At 51.1% G+C, this 24,806-nt stretch overlaps 1 protein-coding gene and 1 long non-coding RNA gene across 7 annotated transcripts in view; one reads left to right on the forward strand and one right to left on the reverse strand.

Annotated features, from left to right (window-relative positions):
- The window catches only part of CDH23 (cadherin related 23), a 419,472-nt gene that overhangs the window by 290,801 nt on the left and 103,865 nt on the right, over positions 1 to 24,806 (reverse strand). For all 6 annotated transcript variants that reach the window (XM_025397731.1, XM_025397736.1, XM_025397735.1 and 3 more), the window contains 3 exons: positions 14,221 to 14,363; positions 13,439 to 13,486; positions 13,227 to 13,319 (listed from right to left, as the gene is read on the reverse strand). In XM_025397731.1, coding sequence (XP_025253516.1) covers positions 13,227 to 13,319; positions 13,439 to 13,486; positions 14,221 to 14,363 — 284 coding nt within the window. The remainder of the gene's footprint in view (positions 1 to 13,226; positions 13,320 to 13,438; positions 13,487 to 14,220; positions 14,364 to 24,806) is intronic.
- Positions 12,518 to 16,289, forward strand: LOC112632082. Its single transcript, XR_003121253.1, has 3 exons — positions 12,518 to 12,660; positions 14,435 to 14,530; positions 16,104 to 16,289. It is a non-coding gene; the product is annotated as an uncharacterized LOC112632082 (long non-coding RNA).

The raw sequence follows: 24,806 nt of genomic DNA on the forward strand, positions 1-24,806 counted from the left end.
ACCAGCTGCCTTTGACTCTGATGAGGCCAGACTCGGCCCTTCTCCCACGGCCTGGCAGGGAGCTCGGACTGCACTTCTGAGCTACCTTCAGCATGGGTCTTGGAAGAGAGCACATCGAGAGCTGGTTCATGGAATTTCTCTCTTAAAGGATATGGACTACAGAGGAGGAAGAGGAAGCTCCCTGAGGGCAGGGACTGCATCATGCAACAAATCCACTGAGTCCCCACTGGGTGCCGGGCCCTGAGGGTCCATCCATGGTGGAAAGCCACATGTCCCTGCCCCTGCTTTCACAGAGCTCACAGTCACCTGTGAGAAGCTAATAGTGATCAAATAGTCCTGCACATAATGAGTAATTCCACCCCAAGGTCAAAGCTATAGGAGCTCTGGTGCTCTGAAAGCCCAAGAACAGAAGAATCTTTCTGCATTGGGAGGAGGGATGAATCAGGAATGGAAGATCCCAGGGGAAGTTGGGAGTTCATGAAAAATGGGGAGGGTGATGTGTTCCAGGGAGGTGGAAAGGCCATGCAAAGGCCCTGTGGCATCGTGCCCTTGGGGACCACCAAGAAGGTGGAGGTGCAGGAATACAGAAGAGCAGGGGAAGCAATGTTTAAGGGGAGGCTGGAAAGGGGGCCGGGATGAGACCCTGCGGCTGGGCTTCTGGTTGTCAGCCTCAGAGCACCACAGAAAGGTTTCTGCAACATCCCTGGCACATCCCAGGGACTCAATACATTTGAATGAATAGATGGATGGATGGAGAATACATGAATGAGCCTCTCTACCCTCCTCCTGCCCCTCACCAGTGACCTGCCCCATCCCTCCCTTCTGCACGGCAACGGTTAAACGGGATCTCCGAGGCTTGCTCACTTATTTATTTATTTCCCCCCGGCTGCTGACGCCGACCCGTGCCTCCCGAGTGTGGCTCCGTGGAAATGTCTGTAATCGCCAGCACACTTTAGGCATTACTTCCACACCATTTAGAGCTTTCCGCCCCAATAGCTGCTATTGCATTTCCCTCCATCTCCATCTTTTGGGCTGTGTTGGGCGGAATATTTTTTCTAAGGTTTGGTAGTCCCCGAGTTTGAGGGATCTGATGGTTTGGGGGAGGTGAGGAGAAAGACAATGCTTTAGAAGAATTTATTATTCTTCTCCCATTGCCCTGGCCCTGCCCCAGCCTTGACCAGGAAAGGAAAAAAACAATCAGTTCAAGCCGCTAAGAAGCCTTTAAAGATTTTTGTGTTTTCCCATGCAGGACTGAGATTGGGTTGCTGATATGAACAGCAGCTTTGTGGGAGGCTGAAGGTGCTGGAACACAATAAAGGTCATCTCGGATGAATCCCTCCCTTAACCAAACACCCTCCCTGCTTCCACCTTCTCGTCTCAGGGCCGGCTCCTCTAAAGGCAGCAGTTGGGCAGTAAACCCCAAACCCTGAGTGGCTACTCTGGGGGTTAAATGCATCTGGGCTTGCTTTGGAGGGCAGACAAGAGCAATAAGCTCTGAGACAAGCTGTGTGATCTTGGACAAGTCACTTAACCTCTCTGGGTGTTTTTCCCCAGCTCTAACATGGAGACAATCACACCTTTCTTACCAACTGGAAGGACTACACTGAGGATGGAAGGAGACAGTATGAGGGGAAAAGACCCCTCTCCTTTTTTCTCTTCTCCTTCCTCTCAATCCAACTTTCCCCCATCCCATTCACCCCCCTGGGATTCCCCTTCACCCATCCAGCCTCTTATCCCAGCGCCTAGGCAGTTCCATATCCACCTGAAAGATGACCCTGGATGAGGGAGAGAGTGTCTCAAGGTAATGACCACAGGGGTTAGCTCCCCCGGTGCGTGCAATGTATAGGCGGACTGTCCCATGTCACCTGCACAGTGGTGACCTTGTGTCAGCACCACACGCATTTGATCAGAGACAGTAAGCTTCCCAGTGACACACAGATGTAAGTGGTAAGAGGATTCAAACTCGCCTGTGGTACTCCTAACACAGTACTCCTAACCAGTGTGGGGAGTGGCTCCCAAGAGGAAGCTGGCTGCCTGTTCCCAGGGGCCTACACGATAACAGAAACCCACTGGAATGGATATAATAAAACGACAATGGGCAAAAGCAAGCCACGGGGTTAGAAGCCAGGACAGTGGCTACCTTTAGGGGAAGGGAGAGGGACAGGGAGAGGCACAGTGGGATCTCTAGATGCTGGCGAGGCTCTGCTTCTCCATCCGGGTGCAGTTACACAAATGCATTCACTTTGTAATCACTCATAAAGCTGAATATTTATGAGTGCTCCCTTCTCCATATGTAAGCTTAAGTAATACATTTCCTCAAAAAATAAGACAAAACAAAACCTGTGTAAGCTTGTGGGGAACTGCCAGAAAAAATACTCCAGGAATTAATTCATGCCACTGGCATGAGGCTCCAGACAGCATGGAGTGGACAGGCCCAGGTCGAGCAGTCCCATTTCCAGAGGAGCGGCCGAGCCCTGGAAGTGAGGTGACTCGCCCAAGACTCCCGGCTGAGCTGCACCTGTCTTACTGTGCACAGGCAGATGACCTCTGCTGTCTGCAGGTGGGGGGCCAGGGGCCACCCCAGGAAGGAAAGGCTGGGCCAAGGTCAAGAAGCAGAGGGCCCACCTGGGAGGGGAGTTTAGAAGCTCAGATGGGTGGGTATAAGGAGCAGAGACTTGGGCCTCCAAATCCAGAGAACAGAGGACTAAGTGAAGAGCCCGGGGCCGGCGCTCAGCAGCGACTTCTGAAGGGGATATGTGCTCTGACATCTCTAGCACTTGGCTTGCTTTTCTGTAAAACGGGGATAAAGGACCAACCTCCCCACCTCTCCCACGGGATGGTTCTGAGGAAGTAAGTGTCGGGCTTGGCTCATGGCGGGAAGGAAGATGGTGCTGTGGGCTTGGATGGCAGCATTTCATGGGAGGGGGCAGCAGGAACAAAGGCTAGGTGGCAGGAAAGTGATCACTTGGTATTGAGGATAGCAATGACAGGAACACCAGGGGCTCAAAGCCTCACACGGATGGGATGGATTTCTGAAATGCAGGGTTTGTGTCAGCAACGGTGGGAGGCGTGGGCTCAGACTGGGAGGTGCAGGGATCAGAAGGGGTCAGTGGGAAAAGGCCTCCCACACCATTTCCCTCTCTCGGGAGCAGGATTGGGAGAGGGGACCAGCCTGAGCCCACGACCCTCTGTGGCAAGGACGTGAGTGGGCATTGGGCTCTCTGGGGCTGGCAGTGCCCTGTGCCTGGGAGGTGGGCTGGCTGATCAATGATGAAGACAGTGAGTAGGGATGCTTACATTGTATCTAGTGATTACGCCCTGGGTGACATCTCTCGGTGGCATTATCTCATCTGGAGAGAAGAGCAGGCTTTTTAATAGATGGACAGGCGGCTTCCACTTAAGGTTATTATAAAGAGGGAGAGCCCAGCCCTCACAGCTTCCAGCCAACACCACAAAGTTGCTAAGTAATTAAAGGCTGCTAAGGAATCAGAGAAATTATAATAATTCCATCAACTCAAAGCTTGCACTCTCTCATTTTCCCCCTCCTGGTTTAGAAAACAAGGTGAGTCAAGGCAGCCTGCACACACATCAAAACAAGCCTATTGTGTGGTGGGCCTCCATGTCACAGGGGCTGCCAGGCCTGTCCTCAGGCTGTTCGGACAATACTTGAACTTGTTAGGATAAGTGAAGGGACCAAAATAAAAACCCTAGAGCCCCCAGAAACAGGAAGAACAATAGCAGCATGCTGGTGGCCGATCAGATACCTGTGGACACCTGTGACCTGCATCAAGAAGGCAGTCCAGGCCCACTGCTCATGGAGTTTGGAGAGCTGCCCAGAGGGGAGCACCCTCATCCCAGCCCTGCTCTGGACACTCAGGCCTTACTTGGGAAAACAGTGCTGTGCCTCTGGCCCAGGGCTGGGCTCTGTTTCATAGGTTCTGGAAGCCAGTTCCTGAGAATCTTCCCCAGCCACCTTTGATGGCCTGTGCTTTGCCACTAATTGCGGGGTGACCCTGGGCAGATCCTTCACCCTTACTCAGTGTGTTGCTTGCCCACAGAGTGTGCGGCCAGATTAAGTCACCTCCAGGGTCACCCTGTGCTGTTTTCACAGAGTCTACATGGAACACTCTAGGCCTATTATCAGCTGTTTCTTGATGACTCTTTCTTTTTTTCCCTTGCCATGTCTTTATGTTTCCCACACATTTCCTGACTGCCACTGGAATGTCAGTTTCCTGACCACCAATGCCCTGACTTCAGCCAATCAGTCTACGGGGATGAGTCCATCTGTCGAGCTCCTCCGGCTTTCAGGCAACTTTCCTGAAGTTCTCAGAGCTTTTCATAACAATGGTAATACTCTTAAGGCCAGGAGAGAGGGCCCATGCCCGTGATCCCAGCACTTTAGGAAGCTGCAGCAGGCAGGCTACCTGGATCCAGGAGTTTGAGGCCAGCCTGGGCAGCATGGTGATACCCTGTCTCTACAAAAAAATACAAAAATTAGCTAGGCATGTTGGTACGTGCCTGTAGTCATAGCTACTCAGGAGGCTGATGTGGGAGGATCACTTGAACCCAGGAGGTTGAGGCTGCAGTGAGCTGTGATCGTGCCATGCCACTGCACTCCAGCCTGGGTGACAGAGTGAGACCCTTTCTCAAAAAAAAAAAAAAAAAAAAAAAGAGAAAAAGGTAATACCCATCAATTACCAAGTACAACCTATGTGTGCAGTGCTTCATACACGTGCTCTCATTAAACTTTTACAACTCAGTGTATCCCTATTTTACAGATGAAAAAACTGAGGCTCAGAGAGGCTAACACGTTGCTTATGGCCTCCCAGTGTACAGTTAGAGCTCACACGTGCACAGCCCCATCACAATGCAGGAGAAGTCTGGTCCCCATGTCACAGATGAACACAGGTTCTCACGATACAAAGCTGCCCTTGACTGTAGGTGGGGCCTTTCTAGACCCTTGGTTTCCTAAGTCTGCCCCCCACTTGGGTGCCCCACTGCCTGGAGGAAAAGGCATACAGGCAGAAGACCCTGTACCCTCCCTCCAACAGGCCCTACCACGGGGGCAATGAGACCATTTAAAAGAAAGGAGCTGAAAGACGGCAGACGGACTTGGTGTGCGAGGCTGACAGCCCAGCACTGCAGCAGAACTAGCAGGCAGCTATCATCTCCTTCCATTTAGAGGTTCTTTATTTAAAGGGCGGGGGGCACAATAAAAGGTGTCCCGGTGCGTGCAATAGAATCCCTAATGCTTGAGAGCTGGGCTCCACACAGTCCGCCTGCTTCGTATTCATGGCAGAGGGTCCCGCATCACTGCAATAGAATTATATGGGCCCCCAAAGACTCCCAGCTAGAATCGGCGAGGAAACCGATGTAATGAAGAACATTATTACCATTAAAACAAAATAATAATTTTAATTACAGCTGGGCTGCCTCTATCTCCTGCTCCCGTGCGGTCCTCTTTCCTAGTGCTGAGGGTGGTGGAAGACGCCCACAGCCTTGACCACGCCCCCAACGGGCATGGAAGCAGGTGGTGTTACAGGGGACATGAGGGACCAGGGGTCCTTGGCTTCACCCCACTGTGTGGAGGAGGAAGCAAGCAGCCTCCAAGTGTGTGGCTGGGCTGAGCTCGGGGCCCTGGTTTTGTGGGACTCCACTGACTCTCTCCTTGGCACCTAAGAACCAGAAGGAGGTGGCAGAAAATGTTGAATCTTCCTTGCAGGCAAGGGGAGCAGGCTGGCATTTAGCCTGTGTGTGTGTGGGCAGGGGAAGGGGGTCATCCCCTGCTTCTCACAAACAATGCTGCATGCACAGTTGATGACTGAAATCACGGAGGTGGCTCTGAGGCACACTAACACTGCAGGCCACAAGAAAGGGGTGTCACTATGACCGTGGCTGGGTCCTGAGCTACAAGGTGATGCCCAGCAGGGATGGTCCTCACTGCACAGAGCCAGCAGTGGGCTCTGAGTGCAGTTTCTCCACTGGACCCCCTGAGCCTAGGCAAGAGGCCCAGAGTTCCCTGTCGCTTCCCCCAGCCAGGGATGGATCAGGGCCTGACCCCTGCAACTTATGGCAAATCAAAAGCGGGCCATTGCAAATTGCAAAACAATACATGCAAAGATGCTGGAAAGTGAGAATGAGTTCAAAAGACCCTCTGGGAGGCAGGACACAGGATGGAAGATGCTGCAGGCCTATCTGATTCTGGGGAACTTGGAGAAGTCAGTGAATTGGTCTTGGCCTCAGTTTCTCTCATCTATAAAATGGAAAGAATAACTCCCCCCTAACTTACAGAGTTGTCATGAGGACAAATGAAAGATAATGAAAACACTGGGAGATACAGAAGATGATATTATTTAAATAAGAACACAAACATACACACACACACACACACACACACACACACCCCCCTCAGGACTGTGTAGGAAGCCCTGCTGCTCTGCCCACAAGCATATGTCGATTCAGCACTACAAGCCCAGAGCTTGCTGTCCCGGCTGCTGCAGGCGATGGCATCTGTCTGCTGTGAGAGAGCAGGGCTCCAGGCATGGGTCACTGTGCTGACAGAGGGGACAGACCAGGGAAGGGGCAGGCACCCAGGGTGGTCGCCGAGGGCCATAGAGACATCGTCTGGGGCTGCCGCTCAGCCAGAAAAACCCACTCTGACTGTGGCCTGCAGGAGTCCAGAGCCCCTGCGATGATTTATTGGTCTCCCTCTCCCAGATCAATAGGTGCATGGTTATAGATGCAGAGGGGCCGCCAAGGCCCGTGGCCCCAAGGTATAAATTAATACGGCCTGTCGAGGGGCTGCCTCTCCTAGCGTGGGAGATGACACGCTCATGAGTGGAGCTGTCACCTCGGGGGCTACGGCAGGCACAAGCCAGCGGGAGCCCCCTCGAACCTCCCCCGCCAGCCTCTTACTGCAACCTGAGGATGCAGTTTATAAATCATTCAGCATCTGACAGGCACGCCATGCGGGAAGGTAGCTGGGGCACTGCTGCTGGCTGCGGTGGGTGCTAATAGGTTGGCCTCTTGGACCAAATCCAACTCTGCACGCTCTGGGCCCTGTCTGGCCACCACTCCAGGGCTCCTCACATGCCAAAGCACACAGGATGACAGGGCTGAGATCCAGGAACTACTGGGCACCAGCAGAGAGCAAGGATGCTTTCAGTGCCTGGGAGGAAAGTGGGGTGCAGGGCACATGTGAAAGTGCCCTTGCCAGCTCAGTGCCAGGCCTCACCACTCTTCACCCAGCCCTGGCCCATGCACAATAAGGAAGCCCTCACCTTGGTAGGCCAGCTGGCCAAGGCAAAGCACTTCATGTAAATGCTCCTTTTGTCCTCACACCACCCAAGAGGCAGAGGTTGCCGCCTGGCTGTCTGCATTTGTGAATTCCATTCACTCAAAAGACACCGAGCACGGTCCATATGCCAGGCCCAGGGCAGGGTGCTGAGGATGCACAGATGACCAAGCTCAGTCTTTGCTTAATCTGGTGGGAGAGATGGACATACAAACAACAGCCACAACCATTTCCTGAGCACGCACTTACCCTGGGCCTGGGCTGAGCACTCTACGTGAGTGATCTCATTTACTTTAATCCTCACTATGATGTTTGCAAGGCAGGTATAATTATTTCTACTTTGCAGGTAGAAGTGAAACTACTTGTCAAAAAGTTGTGCCACCCCAGGCCTGCCTCCTAATCCTGGCTCTATCCCTTGACTAGCTTTGGGCATGCCATGTAACTGTCCTACTTCAGTGTCTGTCTCAGTAGGCTGGGAATGACAGGAGTGGCTGCCCCTGGAGGTGGTTGTGAGGGCTCCCTGAGATTCCATGCAGAAAACAGTGTTGGGCACACAGGAAACCAACAATAACAATAAATTTATTATTACTGTCACCAGAGAAATAAATTATGTATTTGATCTCATTGACAAATGGCATCCAGGGATACCCTTCTCTATGCCTTCCCATCTCTAGTAAGGAGGTACAGGGAATGAGCAGCTTTCATCCTTGTTAAGGGACATGGAGAGGTGGTTCAGGTTAGTGGGGCCCAGGGCCAGGAGGCATGGCTTTGGCTCTGACCCTGATCCCAGCCAGCACTGAGGCTCAGGTGAGGACCCTCCATCTCTCAGGCTCCCAAGATCTCACCCCAGCTCCAGCCCTTCCCCATAGTAGCCTCATCCCTGCCTCAAGCTGGTCACCTGAGGCCATCGGACAAGGATCTGTGCAGCACCTGTCACAGAGACCTGGGCAGGGACCCAGAGGCTCACTTCCAGCCTGGCTTTATTTCCGTGAGGTAACAGTGGAGACCTGCAAAGGACACACACCCACCTAGCCACTGTCCCTCCTCAGCAGTGTCTCTAATGACGAATCAGAGTTGACTTTCCTCTGGGAAATTCCAATATATGAAAATAAGCTATAGGATCCCAGAAAGTGAATGATATTCATAGACACCATAGTCTCTTTCTCTAACGAACTCCTACTCAGCCTCTAAGGCCCCAAACAAATAGCCCCCATGTACAGACCACACTGTTCGCAATACACTATGCACATACAAAGCTACCGTGGCATTTAATACATTTAGATGTAGTTAGACATTCACTTACTTGTCTTTCTCTTAGTAAAATTGCCTTCACCAAGGACAAAGACCTTGGTCTTAATCACCAGCCTTTTATTGAATATACCATGAGCCACAGGCTGTGCTAAGGACTTTTCCTAGCTACATTCTCTCATAGCAATCCTGCAAGACAGATATTGTTGCTCATCTTACAGATAAGAAAGCTGAAATCCAGAGAGGTTAAGTCAGTTGTCTAAAGTCACACGGCTGGCAAATGGTAGCATCTTTTTCCAACCCTGCATGCCCAAGTCAGCTCAGAATCCCTGATCCTGTAGCTATTCAACAAATGTTTGTTGTGTTCATTAAAAAAAAAAAAAAAAAAAAAAAAGGTCAGATCCGAGCATGGTAGGTGAGATGTGGGCTTTGAAGGACAGGCAGAGGTGAGTTAGGCTGAACTCCAGTACTAGTTAGAAAAGTACAATGTGTGTGTGTGTGTGTGTGTGTGTGTGTGTGTGTGTTAGAGAGAGAGAGAGAGAAACAGATATGTATCCATTGCCATTAAATTGACTCTATGGCTGACAGGAGAGTTCATATGAAGGAATAGCAGAACACTGAAAAATAAGTTGGGAAAGGTAAGTTGATGCTAGATGGATAAAGGCCTAGTCTGCCCAGCTAAGGAGGCTGAACTTGTCAGAACTTCAAGGACACAGCCATCTCTGAGACTCCAGCAGGTCTTCCAGATTCCCTGACCCAGTGAGCCACCTGGCACCACCTGACTTCTAACCTCACATCCATCTTCCTGCCTAAACACCCCAGCACCAGGGTCACCTCCCTGGGGCACACTGGAGGGCTGAGGGGGTGGCCCTGGGAGGATCAGGGAGGGGGCAGTGCTGAAGGTCAGTGAGGCAGGCACGCGCCCCTAACGGAGGTACTGGAGCAGCACCGCTGGGCACAGACACAGGCAAACACGTTTGAGCAAATTGGAACGCCATAAAAGTCTATTACAGCAAATCAAACAGCAGTCAGCATGACAGCCATTAGCTTGAAATGAATACACGGGGACTTAATGAGGTCTGTCGAGGCTGGCTTGGTGAATTAAGTTGCCAATTCTAGCAGGATTTCCCTTTTCTTTACGGACTTGAAAGCATCTACGCTGCCTCGTTAGGACTTCGACAAGTGAATTGCCGGGCCTTTCACCCTGATAAAATGGATAATTACATGGAGAACAGCTTAGTGAGGGGAGTGGGGTGGGCAGGAGGGGAACCAGAACAAACAAACCCAAACACACACCTGCCCGGCTTCTCCTGAGCTGGGGGCTGGACCCGGCAGAAGCTTTCAGAGGGAGTGGGGGCCCAGGAGAGGCAGGCAGCGGGGCAATGCCTGGTCTTGAACTGCCTCCCATTCCCTGCTGTTCCTGGCTTGAGGACTTGGGTCCAGGTGGGCCACGTCTCCAGGCAGCCATGGAGGGGTTAAAAGTTCACATCCAAGATGGGCTGCCCTCAGCACCTCTCAGAAAACCTCTAGTGGGATCCTCCAAGGCTCCCCAGACCTGGCTGTTCTCAACATTACCAGAGGAATTTGTTAAAAATGCAGCTTCCTGGGCTATCTCTCCCCAGCCTACTGATTCACAACTGCGGGGGTCGGGAATATGCTTCCTAACCAGTACCCTGGGAAATTCTGCTGGGGCATGTTTGGGACCCTCTGATTCATCACTTCCCCAACACGCAGTGCTAGACGGCTGGAGGGAAGTGGTCCTCCTACTTCTGCTTGCATAACTCCAGGGATGGGGAGCTCAGCACATTCTCAGCAAGGCAGGGGCACAGACTGTGTGTGCATGGGTGTGTGTGGGCAGTCTTATTATTAGGAAGCTCTTCCTTAGATAGACCTGGATTTGCCACCTTGTAACTTTCTCCCTGTGCCAATCCCTGGGTTCTGCAACAATAGTCTCCATCATTATTAGGGCCCTAGATGGCTGAGATGGCCAAGAGAGGAATTGAATGGATGGAGGTGGCGACCACAGCTTCTCCGCCATCCTGCAAAGAACGATAAGGTGCTGAAGGATGGGAAGGAGCTTCTCCTGCTGGGTTTTGTCCTCTCATCATGTGATGTCAGCCCTGGAAGGGGCTGGGTTCAACTCCCTAGTTTGAAAGCTGTAGGGCCTGAAGCCAGCAGACTAGAACCCAGGTGTCCTAACTCCAGTTTCTCTCTTCCCACAAAACAGCACAAGAGCAACCACTGCTTACCTCAGCCAGACTCTGCTGGAAACCCACCTCCTCCAGGAAGCCTGCTGAGATTTCTCTGATCACCCTGGCAGACCCTGGCATTCACGCCTAACAGGGTCTGCAGTGCTCCCCCACCCCATTTCTCTGGCTTGCATCCTCACCCTGTTCACATTTGCAGGGTCCTTTGCTGCTGAATCACACCCTAAAGAGCAGGGGCCTGGGGTTTCCAGGGTGACCTGAATGCAACCAGGAAACCTTGGGCTCATTTCCGGGCCAGGGGCCAGCAGACTCTGGGCTGGTACTCCAGCTGCGGTCAGAGCCAGGCAGCTAGGTTCCAGCTCAGGTGACCACACGAGTTCAGGGGTGGTCAATGCCAAGATGCCTCAGATCAGGAGTGGCCAGGCTTCCATCCAGCTGATACCACATCCCCACTGGCCACACTGAGCAGCCCCAAGCAGGGCATCGAGTATCAGGCCACTAAAGCAACCGGGGATGTTTACACATGAGCAAGTAAACCACATGGGCCTTCCTCCAAGGACGGTGTGTCCTTCGCAGCGGGCCCCTCTCAGCCTGCCCTCTCCTTGTCAGATGGGTATCAGGCAGGCCACTGTATCCACCTGCCCTTTGTTTTCATTAGATAAGGAGGGCCGTGGCACAGAGAGGTGAAGTAACATGCCCAAACACACCCAGCAAGCTGGGAACAGAGCAGGGGCTGGACCCAGGGTCTCCTGCCTCTAGTTCTAACTCCTGTCATTCCACATTCCTGCGGCCTCCCAGGTCTCTGCACAATGACAGCCTGGCTCAGAGCCAAGCCCACAGCAGACATTCAATAAATATTTGTTAAATAAATGAATGAATGATTGAAGAGACTCTCTCCTTGGAGGCACAGGCCTTTGGAGAATCCCAGGGGATTCCAATAGGGCCGAGTGTTAGAAGTCACATCTCCTGAAGCAGGAGAGAGGAAAAGGCTGGCCCGCAGCCCAAGGCCAGGAGAGGAGGGACGTGACCCCTCGTCCCCTTGCCAGTGCGGCTCCCTGCTGCCCCATGAGAGGGAAGACAGAGGGCAGCCATGCCTGCCAGGATGGCAGCTGAGCAATGGGTCCAAGGCTCATTAACTCTGAGCCATGCCCTTGGTTTCTGAGCCCAGGCCCAGAGTGCAGGCTGGCACGTAGAGACCCTTAATTAAATTAGGGAGACTTCCAAATGAGAGAGAGCAGGAGCCAAGCTGCAGTCCCTGGGCACACTGGCCACAGCTCAGGGCACTGTGCTCCCATGTTTAGGACTGCGGGCTCCCCAGTTCTCTCCCGCCCCAGGCAGGTAAAGGTCATGGCGCCTCTGCTGCATCCCCACCTGCACATCTGTCCTCTCTTCCATCTGGTGCCAGCACAGGACCCTTGGCTCACAGCTCAGTAACAGAGGCCAGGGAGTGGGGTGTATGAGCAAGACCTCGTCACCCTTGAGGCAGGCTAAGCCTGCCCTGGAAGCCAGGAGGCTCGAAGTTAAAGCTGTGTGACCTCGGGCAAGTCACTCTCCCATGCCCAGTCTCATCCATGAACTGACCATGATATTCTCTCAAGGCTTTTTACTTCCTGATCACTCATTGGATCAAGGGGTTAGAACTCAAATGACATGGTGCCAACCTGTCTTTCCAGAGGGTTCTATCTCCTACTGTTCCCATCCCAACCCTTCACTGCCACCCCCCAGCCCAAAACCCCAAGGGCAGGCCCAAGGGACACCCAGTAAGAAGCCCTTTACCCTCCCGCTTCAGAGTCTTTGAATCACTAACTGCCAGACCATAAGACTGCCATCAGCCACCCAGGCAAGGGGCCGTAAGCAGTGGGAACCCTGGTGCCATCAGGAGCTGGCAGCCAGCTTATTAACGAACCGTTTGTAATGCAATAATTTGTACTTCTCAATTACCAGCAATGGCTTGATTTTACACGCATGGACTCATGCAAACATACTCAGAGTACACAGTACAGGGGCCTGGGAGACCATGGTGGAGAGCGTGGGGCTAGGGAAAGCCCCTTCCTAGAACTGTATGCTCCCTGAGTCCTGGAGGGACCTGATTCTGGCCAAAGCAGGAAGGTCTGGTGTTAGGCCTGCCCACCCACCCTGCCCAAGGCCCATATTTGGATATGAGTGGAAGGAAAGAGGGTGCAACACCCGCTTCTCCCAACTCTTGTTCCACCATTAACTCCAGCTGGAGGTGTGGGGCTCAGCCTCCAGCATGAGGCTCCTAACCTACCGGCCCAACTGCTCTTCCCAACCCCAGGCTGGGCCCTGACCCCCGGGGTACCAGCATGTTCACCAACCTGCTCAGAATTGGCACCTGGGCTGCGGTCTGGGCAGAAGAGCCAGAGCTGTTCTCCCCACCTGACTCTTCACCTACACCCTGGTGGTCTGGGGAGTAGCAGGTCTTCGATACCCCCAAGGGCGACCCTGGTGGCTCCTACCTCAGGGATGCGGACGCTGTAGGGCTGATTGTGAAATGTGGGTGCGTTGTCATTCACATCCCCGACCTGGATGTTCACCTTCCGTGTGATCACCTGGCAAGAGAAAGGCAGGCAATTAGCACTGCCACCTGACTCTGGTCTCTTCCACCCTAGGGGCCCAGAAATCCTGTGACCCCCAGGAACATGCCTCTAGGGTCCCAGGGGACACTCACCCCCTGGTGGTCGCTGACAGAGAACTCCACAGTGAACTCTGACTTGGTCTGAAAGAAAAGTGAGAGAGTGAGGGGGGCAGTTAGTCAGCGCTGAGGTCCTGGGTCCTGGGTTCTGGGCCCTAAATGGGGCGGGAGGGGCTCCAGGATTGCCCTAGGAGCTTGCCTGGAACCAGGCATCCAAAGGCTTCCCTAAAATACTAGCATTGCCCTTTGGGTTAGGGAAGCAGTGCAGAATATGGATCCTTGCTTTAAGAGAGCAATAAAAGACAGAAGTCAAGCATCCTGGGTGCTAGTCGTGGCTCTGCCTCTAAGATGCTGTGTGACACTGAGCAAGTCACTACACACCTCTATGGTTCCTTCCTCAAACACAAGAAGAGGGTAAGGGTTGGGGATGTGTTCACACCTTTACCTTAACTTGCTAAGGGCTACCATGTCGTCAATTCCTGCTTCTCTGGATATTGGGGGAATATTGACTCGGGGTAGGGTAGACTTGTACCCTCCATGGAGCCCCATTCTACAAGGGATGAACCCAGGGTCACTCTTCTTCTTGCCTCTCCAATGTAGCTGCTTGCTTGGAGACACCTCTAACTACCCATGCCAACCCTAAGTCCAGACACCAGCATTGGCCTTTGAAGAGGAATACCATTCAGGCAGAAAGATGCCACTTCGGCGTCAGAATGGAGTCTTAGAGGAAGACCCCAAAAGATGGTGGGCCATCCTTCCCCCAGAGTCTCCTCCTGTCCCCAGGAGAGAACTGGGGCAGGGGTATGGGCAAGTCATACCTCTCTGTCCAGTGGCTGCCGGAGCCACACCACGCCGGTGTCAGGCTCCACTGCAAAGAAGCGAGAGGCCTCCTCCCCAGACACACCAAACACCAGGGGGTCATTGTCCATGTCTCGGGCCAGCAACTGGGTCACAGAAGAACCTGGAGTAGCCAAAAGAGAGAGCAGAGGGAAAATATGGGAGGTCAGGTTTATGCCTTCCTACCTTGCCCAGGTGGCTGAACTCTCAGCAGGGAGTGGCCGCTCAGCAACCCTCCAGCAGGCCACAGATCATCATAAGGCCCCAGCACATCTGTGGGCTCTGACCCAGGTACCCCACCTCTGCCCTGGTCCACTTTTCACAGTGTGTCATGATGGTATCAGGGGACCATCACTCACCATGTTCTGGGTGTGTAAAACACAGTTGTGACTTCGGCCTGCCCCACTTTCTCTGATTTTAATTTGAAGACCTCCTTCTCCAAGTGTCTCAGATGAGGACAGGCCCCCAATATTTCAAGGCCTATGTTCCAAGATGAGCACATAAGTCAGTGCTAGCCAATCAGAGCGTGCCATTTCCCTGGTCATGATGATTGGTTCAGGGATGAGCATGTGACCCAAACTAGCCAATCAAAGCCAGCCCTGGGACTTTCGCTGGAACTACTGGGAGAGAGGAGCTCTCTTTCATAGGGGTTGCTCATTGGCACTGTGGGCAGCCATCTTTGGCACCACACAAGAAGAGCCTGAGAATGAAACACACAAGGAGGAAAATAGAGGTAGATGATGTATGGAGAGACAGATTCCTGATGGCTTTCTGAGGATCTGCCACCAGCTGTGCCTGATATTAGCTCCACCCTCTGGACTTTCCAGCTATATGAGCTAATAATCACCCTTGCAACCTTTTCTTTGGCCTCAGTCAGTTTAGTTGGACTTCTGTCTTTTGCAAATGGAAGTGCCTTTCCTAATTCAGAATACTTTGCAAAATCTTTTGGCATTTATTCAAGAGTGACCAGGTGCTGGCCTTATGATGAGCACTGGAGTATGCAGAGGTTAAGAAGATGTAGCTCAGCCTCAAGGAACTCCAGTCTAGAACTAGGTGACAAGGTCTAGTTCCCATCCTCAAGAAGGGGATTGAGAGGCAGGTGTCATCCCTTACCAGAAGCAAAGCCCTGGCCTGGGGGCGCCTAGGCTTCAGGATGCCTGGCCTATACCCTCCCTAAGAAGAAAAGGGCATTTCTCCTGGGGCTCACAGCTCCCCTGTGTAACTTTCAGGTAGGGTCACCAACTGCCCTGCTTTGCCCAGGACTGAAGCATTTCCCAGCACATGTGCTAAAACCAGGAAGCCCCGGGCAAACTGGGATGGTTGGTCTCCTTAGCTTCAGGAGGTCCTTAAACTCACTGGAACGGTACACAAAATGTTGTGAGTGTACAGTGCGTCATTTTCCGAAGACAGTGTCTATAGTCTTCATCTGATTCTCAAAGGGGTGAGCAGATCGGAGCCATGACCTTAGGCAAATCACTTATTTCCAGGTTTCAGTTTCCCCTATAAAACAAGACAGACACCACCTGCCCCAAATACTGACTCTCACATTTACCAGATAGCTCTGAAAATCAAGCTAGATAGAAAGAAAGGATTCCAAATTCTTGGAATTTTATCTAGAAAAGAACTTCTAGAACAATTCTAACATGATGACGCTAGCTAACATTTTTGAGCCCAAATCATAAGCCAGGCCTAAGCTGAGCTATTTCCACGCACTAATTCAGTCCATAATGCGATTCTCCCCATTTAACGGATTAGGCAACAAAAAGTGATGAGGTGATTGCCATGGCCTCACGGTCAGCAAATAGCAGAGCTGGAATCCACATCCCAGGCAGTTGGGGCTCAGAGTCTACATTTGTTTCCACAGCACAAACATCTCAACACTCAATATGTAAATTCAAGATTCAGGACTTCATGGACATGATCTATGAGATCCTAACAGGTAGCCCAAGATTTGGAAAATGAAGACATTGGGCATTCCCTGGGCTCTTACGATATGCCAGACACAAGGTCCATTCATGTGGATTCTCTCATTAAATCCTCCCAGCAAGTCTGTTTGGTAATTGTTATTCTACCCATTTTGCAGATTAGGAAGCTGAGGCTCAGAGAGGTGAAGCAGCTTCTCCAAGGTCAGGCAGCAGAACAGCATAGCAGGAAATGGCAGCATCCAAGGTGATGGGAGAAGGTGAGATGGAGGAGTAAAATCGTGGAACATCTTCAGAGCCCAACCCTCCCATTTCAGAGTTGGAAAAGCCGAAGGCATTTAACAAGTTGTCCAAAGTACAATGGTAAGCCACAAAGGCAGGATTCAAACCCAGGTTTCCAAACTCCCAGATTCCCAGTTCATTGCTCTTTCTAGATAGTGTAAGAGGAAGTATGTGAAAGCCACAGATAAACCAAGCACATCTTTCCAAAGCATTTGCATTGCCCGATGACAAATAAGTGTTTTATACTAAAACAAATGGGAAGACACTGGGGGCAGCATTTGATTGATTAATTAATTAATTTTTTTTGGAGACAAGGTCTCGCTCTGTTACCCGGGCTGGAGTGCAAGTGGCACGATCTCGGCTCACTGCAACCTCCACCTCCCGGGTCCAAGTGATTCTTCTGCCTCAGCCTCCCCAGTAGCTGGGATTACAGGCATCTGCCACCATGCCTAGCTAATTTTTTGTAGTTTTAGTAGAGATGGGGTTGCACCACGTTGGCCAGCCTGATATTGAACTCCTGACCTCAAGTGATCTGCCCACCTTGGCCTATCAAAGTGCTGGGATTATACGTGCGAGTCACCATGCTCGGCCTAATTTATTTATGTTTAAGTTATTTGTAAAGATATAACCTAAAGCCGTAAATGAGTTTCCAGCCTCCCCTGACTTCTAGGAGTATACACTTCCTTTCCATTGCTCTCAGATATTCTCTAGTGGCAAAGTTTGAGAAATACTGAGTTACTTCCCAAAGGCTTGGGCAGATTCCAGATGGGGAAACTGAGGCCCATAAGCGCCTTACTTGTCCAGGTGCAACAATGAGTCCACGGCAGCCTGCAGTCCACTGGACCGCAGTCCTCACCTGCTGTACCTCAGGGCCCAGCCCAGGTGGGGGATCTGGGGCCAAGCTCCCAGCTGGCCAAGGGGATTCGGGGAAGACCATCCTGGCCTTCCAGCCAAGGTTGCACAACTGGGTTCAATATCCCAAATGGCTCTCTCAGGTCTGACGCTCAGGTCCTCCCAAGAAGTGGGGCGCTGGGCAGGACAGGGATGGGGCCATCAGCTGCTGTCACCCACCCTGTAATTTCCTGGACTTTTATCCATTTTCCCCTCAATTATGTGCTGCTCAAAATGGTCCTTTTCAGCTTCCTCACGGGCTCTTGCCTGCTCATGCCTTCTTTGTGTCCCAGGTAATTGCTAGTGACCTTTTCTAAGTGTACTAATTAAAGGTGCCGATTTAATATTATATTTAAGACAAGAAGCCCCGCAATTTTCCAGCTGGGCACATACTCCCCCACCCAGTGCTGCTCTGCCTCTCTACAGAAGCTGGGCCCAGCCCTGGCTTCTCCAGGAAGCAGGGCTTGTTTCTCCACTAGGGGAGGTTTCCAGCAACCTCTGGTTGTGCTATTCCTACAAGAGTGAGGCCAATCTCTGGGGTTCAGCTCCAGCCCAGTGCTCTTAGTTATAGCCATGCAGGAGACTCATCTCTGGCTGGGGGACCCTGGGGAACACATGCAACACAGGTTTGCTTCCCACCTGAGAAACAGAATATACCTTGCATCTCAGGGCTGGAGAATACCTGGAGTTCCTTTTGTACAAATTTGTGGTAAAACACACATCACATGAAATTTACCACTTCAACCATTTAAAGTACACAATTCAGTGGCATTTGGTACATTCATGATGCTGTGCAACCATCACCACTAATTCCACAAGATTTTCATCATCTCCAAAGGAAACCTCATGCCCACGAACCAGTCACTCCCCATGACTCCCTTCCCCAACCCCTGGCAACCACAAATCCACTTTCTGTTTCTATGGATTCGACTATCCTAGAGATTTTATATGAATGAAATAACACAATATCTGGCCTTTTGTGTCTGATCTCTCTCACTTAGCCAAATGTTTTCATGGTTCATCCATGTTGCAGCATGTATCAGTACTTCACTCCTTTTTAACAGCTGAATAATATTCCGTTGTGTGAATGTAACACATTTTGTTCATTCATTGATCAGTTCACAGCTATTTGTGTTGTTCCCACCTGTTGGCTATTGGGAATAATGCCGCTATGAACATTTATATACAAGTTTTTGTTCGAACATCTGTTTTTAATTATTTTGGATGTATACTTAGGAGCACAACTGCTGGAACATATAGTAATTCTATGTTTAAATTAATGAGGAACTGCCAAAGTGTTCTCCATGGTGGTTGTATTATTTTACATTCTCATCAGCAATGGATGAGACCTGGTGTTTTTTCAGTGGTAAGGAGGATACCCTGCTATTCACAGGGGCTGGAACGCTCTCTTACGATAGAGAGATGGGAGCTGGCTGGGTCTCCGCAACAGATGCTATTGGTACCCTGCCCTCTATCCCTCAGCACACACATTTCCACACACACCAGCCTGACTGCTAACTGCCAGCACCTGTGAGTGTTCACCCGAGGGGTTCTGGCCATCAGAGACTGCTCCTCCTAAATACAGCACGGCCGGGAAGTGCCGGGAATGGATGCCCCCGTAGCAGAGCTCACCGAGTGATTGTGGAAGATGATAGATAAGGATGACCTTGTCTACCATGATTAGAGCTCAAAAATGTTAGCTATCATCGTCATGTTAGAACCCTCCTAAAAGTTCACTTACAAAAGCTGCTTAGTCTTCTTTTCTAGATAAAATTCCAAGAATTTGGAATTCTTCCTTTGTGGTGGGGTTTTCAGAGCTCTGTGGATAAGGTAGGTAAACAGCCCAGCTCCAGCACCTCTCAAGGGCATAACTCAGAGGTCCGTGTTCTACACTGGCAACTTGGTTGACAATAACACATCTTTACGGCTTGCTTCCCTTCCTGTCTCACTTCCTCACTCCCTACTTGTGTTTCCTGGAACCTCCTCCCCAGTAAGCTTCTTGCACTTAAGTCCTCATTACAAGGTCTATTTCTGGGGAAGCCCAAACTTCCAATGCATGTTTAAGACCGTGCATTGGAACTACTGTACAGCTTTACAATGCAAATTCTCAGGCCCTCTTGACTGGGTTGGCTAGTGGGAAGCCCAGAGTGTAAACTTTTCAACAGCAGCCCCTACTCTCCCTGTAGGAGACACTCACACACAGCCAGGTTAGAAGTCCTGTGGCTGGTTTATAGCAGAATGATATTCGAATATTTAACAACAGGCACAGTACAGACATCAACCAATCAGAAAAAAACACTGGCCATAAACACCCAGACCAGTAAGTACTGCCTGTAAGTCAGCCTGGTTTATGGCTCCCATTTTAGATGCAGAGAAAAGCTCCACCCGTACCAGGATGATTGAAAGGCCCAGTCTTAGGGCTCCTGGCTCAATCAGTGCGGCAGAGGATTCTATGCACCTGGCCTCTCCTACCCTCACGGGGAAGGGGCATCCAGCTAGGCCAGCCCCTCCACTCTGTGCCACCCAAACCATGCCCAGCCTAACCTCATGGGTGGAAAGCGGAACATTCAAGAACTTTATCACTATGCATATATGTTCATGCTGGCATTCTTTGCAATAGCCAAGAAGGGGGAAGCGATCCAAGTATCTGTCCACAGATGAATGGATAACCAAAACGTGGTAGATACAGCCAATGGAATATTATTCAGACTTAAAAAGAAAGGAAATTCTGACACATGCTACAATATGGATAAACCCTGAGGACATTACGCTTAGTAAAATAAGCCAGTCCCAGAAAGACAAATAGAGTATGGTATGACCCCCCTGATATAAGGTACCTAGAGTAATCCAATTCAGAGACAGGAAGTAGAATGGTGGGTGCCAGGGGTCGGGAAGGGCAGAATGGAGAACTATTGTTCAATGGCTACAGTTTCAGTTTTCAACAGAAAAAGAGTTCTGGAGGTCGGTTACGCAACAGTATCAATGTGCTTAACGCTACTAAACTATACACTTAAAAATGGCAAAGATGGCAAATTTTATGTTACGTATATTTTACTATAATTAAATTAAAAAAAAAAAAACCTTAAATCGACCATGTCTAAGGCACTAGTGATCTGGCCCAAGATAACATCTGTCACTACATCTCACAGCCTCACTGAGCTGAGCCCCATCTGGCCCCACAGACCTTCTTTCTGTTCCTGAATAGGACGAGTTGGCGGCTGCCTCGGGACCCTTGCCCTGATAGTGCCTTTGGCTGGGAAGGTTCCTACCCTAGGTCACTCCACCTCCATGGCAGCTTCCTCATTATTCACCTCTCAGATCGTGAGTTAGCACCTTGGGGAAGCCTTCCTCAAATTCTCAATCAGCAGAGTCTAGCTAAAGAGATGCCTGGTCACTCAGTGTCCCAAGACTCCAAGTTATTATCTTCACAGTCCTCTCTCTCTGAAAGGATCTGCTTATTCACTAGACTTGCTGACCACCTACCCCAACCCCCTGCCCATCACACAGCACATTCAGCCTGACCTGCCGTATTCCTTGTCATATCCCTAAGCCTAACACGGGGATTGGCATCCTGGAGGCATTCAGTAAATAGCCATTGGGTAAATAAATGAATCCTGCTAACAACTGCCCAGAGGTGTTAGGAAAAGACAGCCCCCCAAAGTCATGAAGGTCTATGAGCCACGACAGGAGGAGAGAGTATAGCAAGTTAATTCTTAATTGTGTGCACAAATGGACAGGGGAAAGGATAGCTGATCAAAACCTAGTAACACCCAAATCAGTAGTGCTTGGCTTTGGGCCCAGGCAGGAATCACAGCTGTGCAATGACTGGGGGTCCAGTCTCTGAGGAACCGGCCCGGTACCCCATCCTGGGGGCTATGTACCCCATCTTGAGAGCTGAGTACCCTGTCCCAGGATGTACCCAACCTGGGAGGCCAGGTGCCCTGGTGGAGGTAGGAATCTGCCCAGCAGACTGCTAAGGCCCCTTGGGAGTTGCAAAGCTGGTGGCACATCCTCCACCGTGGCCTCAGCCCTCAGCAGTAGTCCACATCTGCCTTCCAGGCAAGGGGCGGACAATCACAGCCTCCCCTGAGGCCCCGCTGGGCCCATGCTGATCGCTGAGATGACTGTTATTACTATTATTGTTGTTATTTGCACTGAGGGGCAAGGGCTGGGATTGGGCATTGTTGTCACACGGTTTCTGGAAAGCGGTGCCTGCTAGATGAGGGGCGGGCCAGAAACTGGAAGGGCAGCACAGGCTGCAGGGCTTTTTATTTTCTCTAAATGAGAGAAGGATGAAAGCAAGATTTGTTTCCAAAACACGGAGAGAGTGAATAAGCGGTGTGGTGCGAGAACATGCCCTGCTCCCTTCTTGCAGCAGCGTCTCCTTAAAGCACACCTTCCATTGTGCCACACTCTGCTCAAACGCCTGCCTAGTTCCCAGAGAATGCAAACGAATTCCTTACCATGATGTCTAGTGCTTCCCAATGCATCCTTGACCTCCCTGGCCATGCACATTTCCCTCTGCACCCCTGGGCCCGGCCTTCCACACTGCTGTCACCCGAAAGCATATCAGGCACCTGCATGGATTCATTGTTTGTACCTCTGCACAGCAGGCAAGAGGCCATCACCCCTTGAAGGTAGAAGTTGATGTTCTGGGACACGCTTGGCAAATCTTCCTTCTCGTCTTCCCCATCCCTTATGGTTAACTACTGCTCTTCTAGGGCCAGGGAGCTAGCCAGTCCCAGCTCTTGCCCACACAGACCTTACTAATCAATCACAGCACCTTTTCCCATTGAATCGCATTCAACTTCAGAATCCTTCACAACACAGGGTTCCATGCAGTCACCATAATCAATCCTAAAAGGCACAAGAAAGCAAGGCTTTGCAACCTGTGACCTAAAAGTACTTCACACCAGCTGTGATCTACTGTCTTTCCCCATCTAGGGGCCAAGGACCCAGCAGTCTGCCCCTGCCAGGCTCAGGGTTGTTAGAGAGACAGAACCAGCCTTGGTGTCTCCAGGCTAGCTCAGAAACAGGGACTAGTTATGACTGAAGTGAGAACCAAACAGACAAAGCCCCCTTCTCATTTTGCAGAGAGGGAAGCAAGGGTCCTGGCCAGGAGAGGGCTGCCTGGGATAGAGCTGCGCATGCGTGAGTAGCTGAGTCAAGGAGCTGCAGACAGCAGGCCCCCAGCCTCAAATTCCAAGTGCATGGGTATGGCCAGGGTTTTCTGAGAATAACTACTCCTCACTCCAACCATCCCACCATGGCCATCAAGCCTGCTGCACACCCCACCCGCAAGAAGGGAAACCCACCCTCCTCCTCCTGGCTGGCCTGGGTCCCTGCCAGGACCAGGGGCTCCTGCCCTCCCCCTCTCCCTGGGATGGGCTCCCCAGAGCCTGAGCTGGCCTTGCAGCCTGCCGTCTCATTTGTCTCTCCTCTGGGATCAGACAGGCCAGTTAAGTGCCTTGATTCCTGGGGATAATCTCATTTGTCTTAGGTCCCCCTCCTACCCTCCTGCCTCCAGTCTCTCAAATCCCCTGAGTCCCGAACTTGGTTTGACCTCAGAGGAGTTCTTTTCTTCTTCTTAGGCTCCACCAATATCCCCATCTGGGGGAAGTCAGAGGGAGTAGAGTGAGCTCTGACACTGGCCGGCTCTCTCCTGAGAGGCAGGCGGCCTCCAGGCTCACCCTCCACTGACCCACGCCCTCACTGTCATCAGAAAACCCTTGCCCTGAGTCAAAGGAACCATCTCTGCCTTCAAAGCCCACAGGCCATCTTCACTCCTGTGCTCCCCTGCAACTCTGTCCACTTGGAGTGGACGGCATGAACTGTCTGGGGGAAAGGAAACCAGCATTCCATTTCCTGGGCATGACTGTTTGCCAGGTACCACACTCAATGGTTTTCATTCATTCACTCTATCACTTATTTTCTCCTAATGGCCCTACACAGAGGGTCAGCATCCCTTTTATACAGGTAAGAAAACTGAGGCTCAGGCCAGGTGCAGTGCCTCACACCTTGTAATCCCAGCACTTTGGGAGACCGCGGTGGGTGGATCACTTCAGGTCAGGAGTTCAAGACCAGCCTGGCCAACATGGTGAAACCCCGTCTCTACTAAAAATACAAAAGTTAGCTGGTGGCGGTGGGGGGCAGTGGTGGCACACACCTGTAATCCCAGCTACTCAGGAGGCTGAGGCAGGAGAATTGCTAGAGCCCAGGAGGCAGAGGTCACAGTGAGCCAAGATCATGCCACTGTACTCCAGCCTGGATGACAGAGCGAGACTCTGTCCCCAAACAAAACAAATCAAAACAACACACACACACACACACACACACACACACAAAAGAAAGAAAGAAAGAAAGAAAGAAAAAAAAAAGAAAGAAAACTGAGGCTCAGAGGGGTAAAGTGACCTACCCAAGGTCACTCAGCCGGAAGTCCAATCCAAGCCTTTCTCATTCCACGACCCTCGTGGCTTTTATCACAAAGCCTTTTATCCAAATCCAAAACTCAGCCCCTGAATACAACCTTCTTCTCACCCCAAAGCAACTAACCCCATGGGGGCTGCCTCCAGGTGGACCCTGGTCTGAAGGTGAGCAGCCCTGAGGCAGAGACTTGGTGGGGGTGGGCTCCCCGCTAGCACCCTGGCTTTCCACAGTCTACCTATCACTACCAGCAAGATGGCCATTCCCTCCTGAGAGTCAGAGAAGGGGCTGCGGGCTCACCTGGCCACACAGGTGTCTGGATGGATGGGGACAGGCTAATCCAGGGAAGAAGGAGGCATTAAACAGAGCCAGATGACACAAACTCAGAGGCTTTGGTGGCAGGGAAGAGAAGGAGTAAGTGAAGTACACACACGCATACATATTTTTAAAAATGTATTTATTTTATTGATACATAATATTTGTACATATTTATGGAGTACCTGTGATATTTTGATACATACAGAATGTGTAATGATAGAATCGCAGGATTTAGAATATCCATCACCTCAAACACTTATCATTTCTTTGTGTTGAGAACACTTCAGATCTTCTCTTCTAGCTCTTTTAAAATATACAATAAATTATTGCTAACTATAGCCACCCTATTGTGCTACACAATACTAGATTTTTTTTTTTTTTTTTTTTGAGATGGAGTCTTGCTGTGTCACCCAGGCTGAAGGGCAGTGGCACTATCTCGACTCACTGCAACCTCTGCCTCCCAGGTTCAAGCGATTCTCCTGCCTCAGCCTCCCGAGTAGCTGGGACTACAGGTGGGTGCCACCATGCCTGGCTATTTTTTGTTTGTTTGTTTGTTTTTGAGACAGAATTTCATTCTTGTTGCCCAGGCTGGAGTGCAATGATGTGATCTCGGCTCACTGCAACCTCTGCCTCATGTGTTCAAGCAATTCTCCTGCCTCAGTCCCCTAAGTAGCTGGGATTACAGGCATGCGCCACCACGCCTGGCTAATTTTGTATTTTTAGTAGAGACG

The sequence above is a fragment of the Theropithecus gelada genome, chromosome 9 (assembly GCF_003255815.1).
Source record: "Theropithecus gelada isolate Dixy chromosome 9, Tgel_1.0, whole genome shotgun sequence".
In the NCBI taxonomy this organism is placed as follows: domain Eukaryota; kingdom Metazoa; phylum Chordata; class Mammalia; order Primates; family Cercopithecidae; genus Theropithecus; species Theropithecus gelada.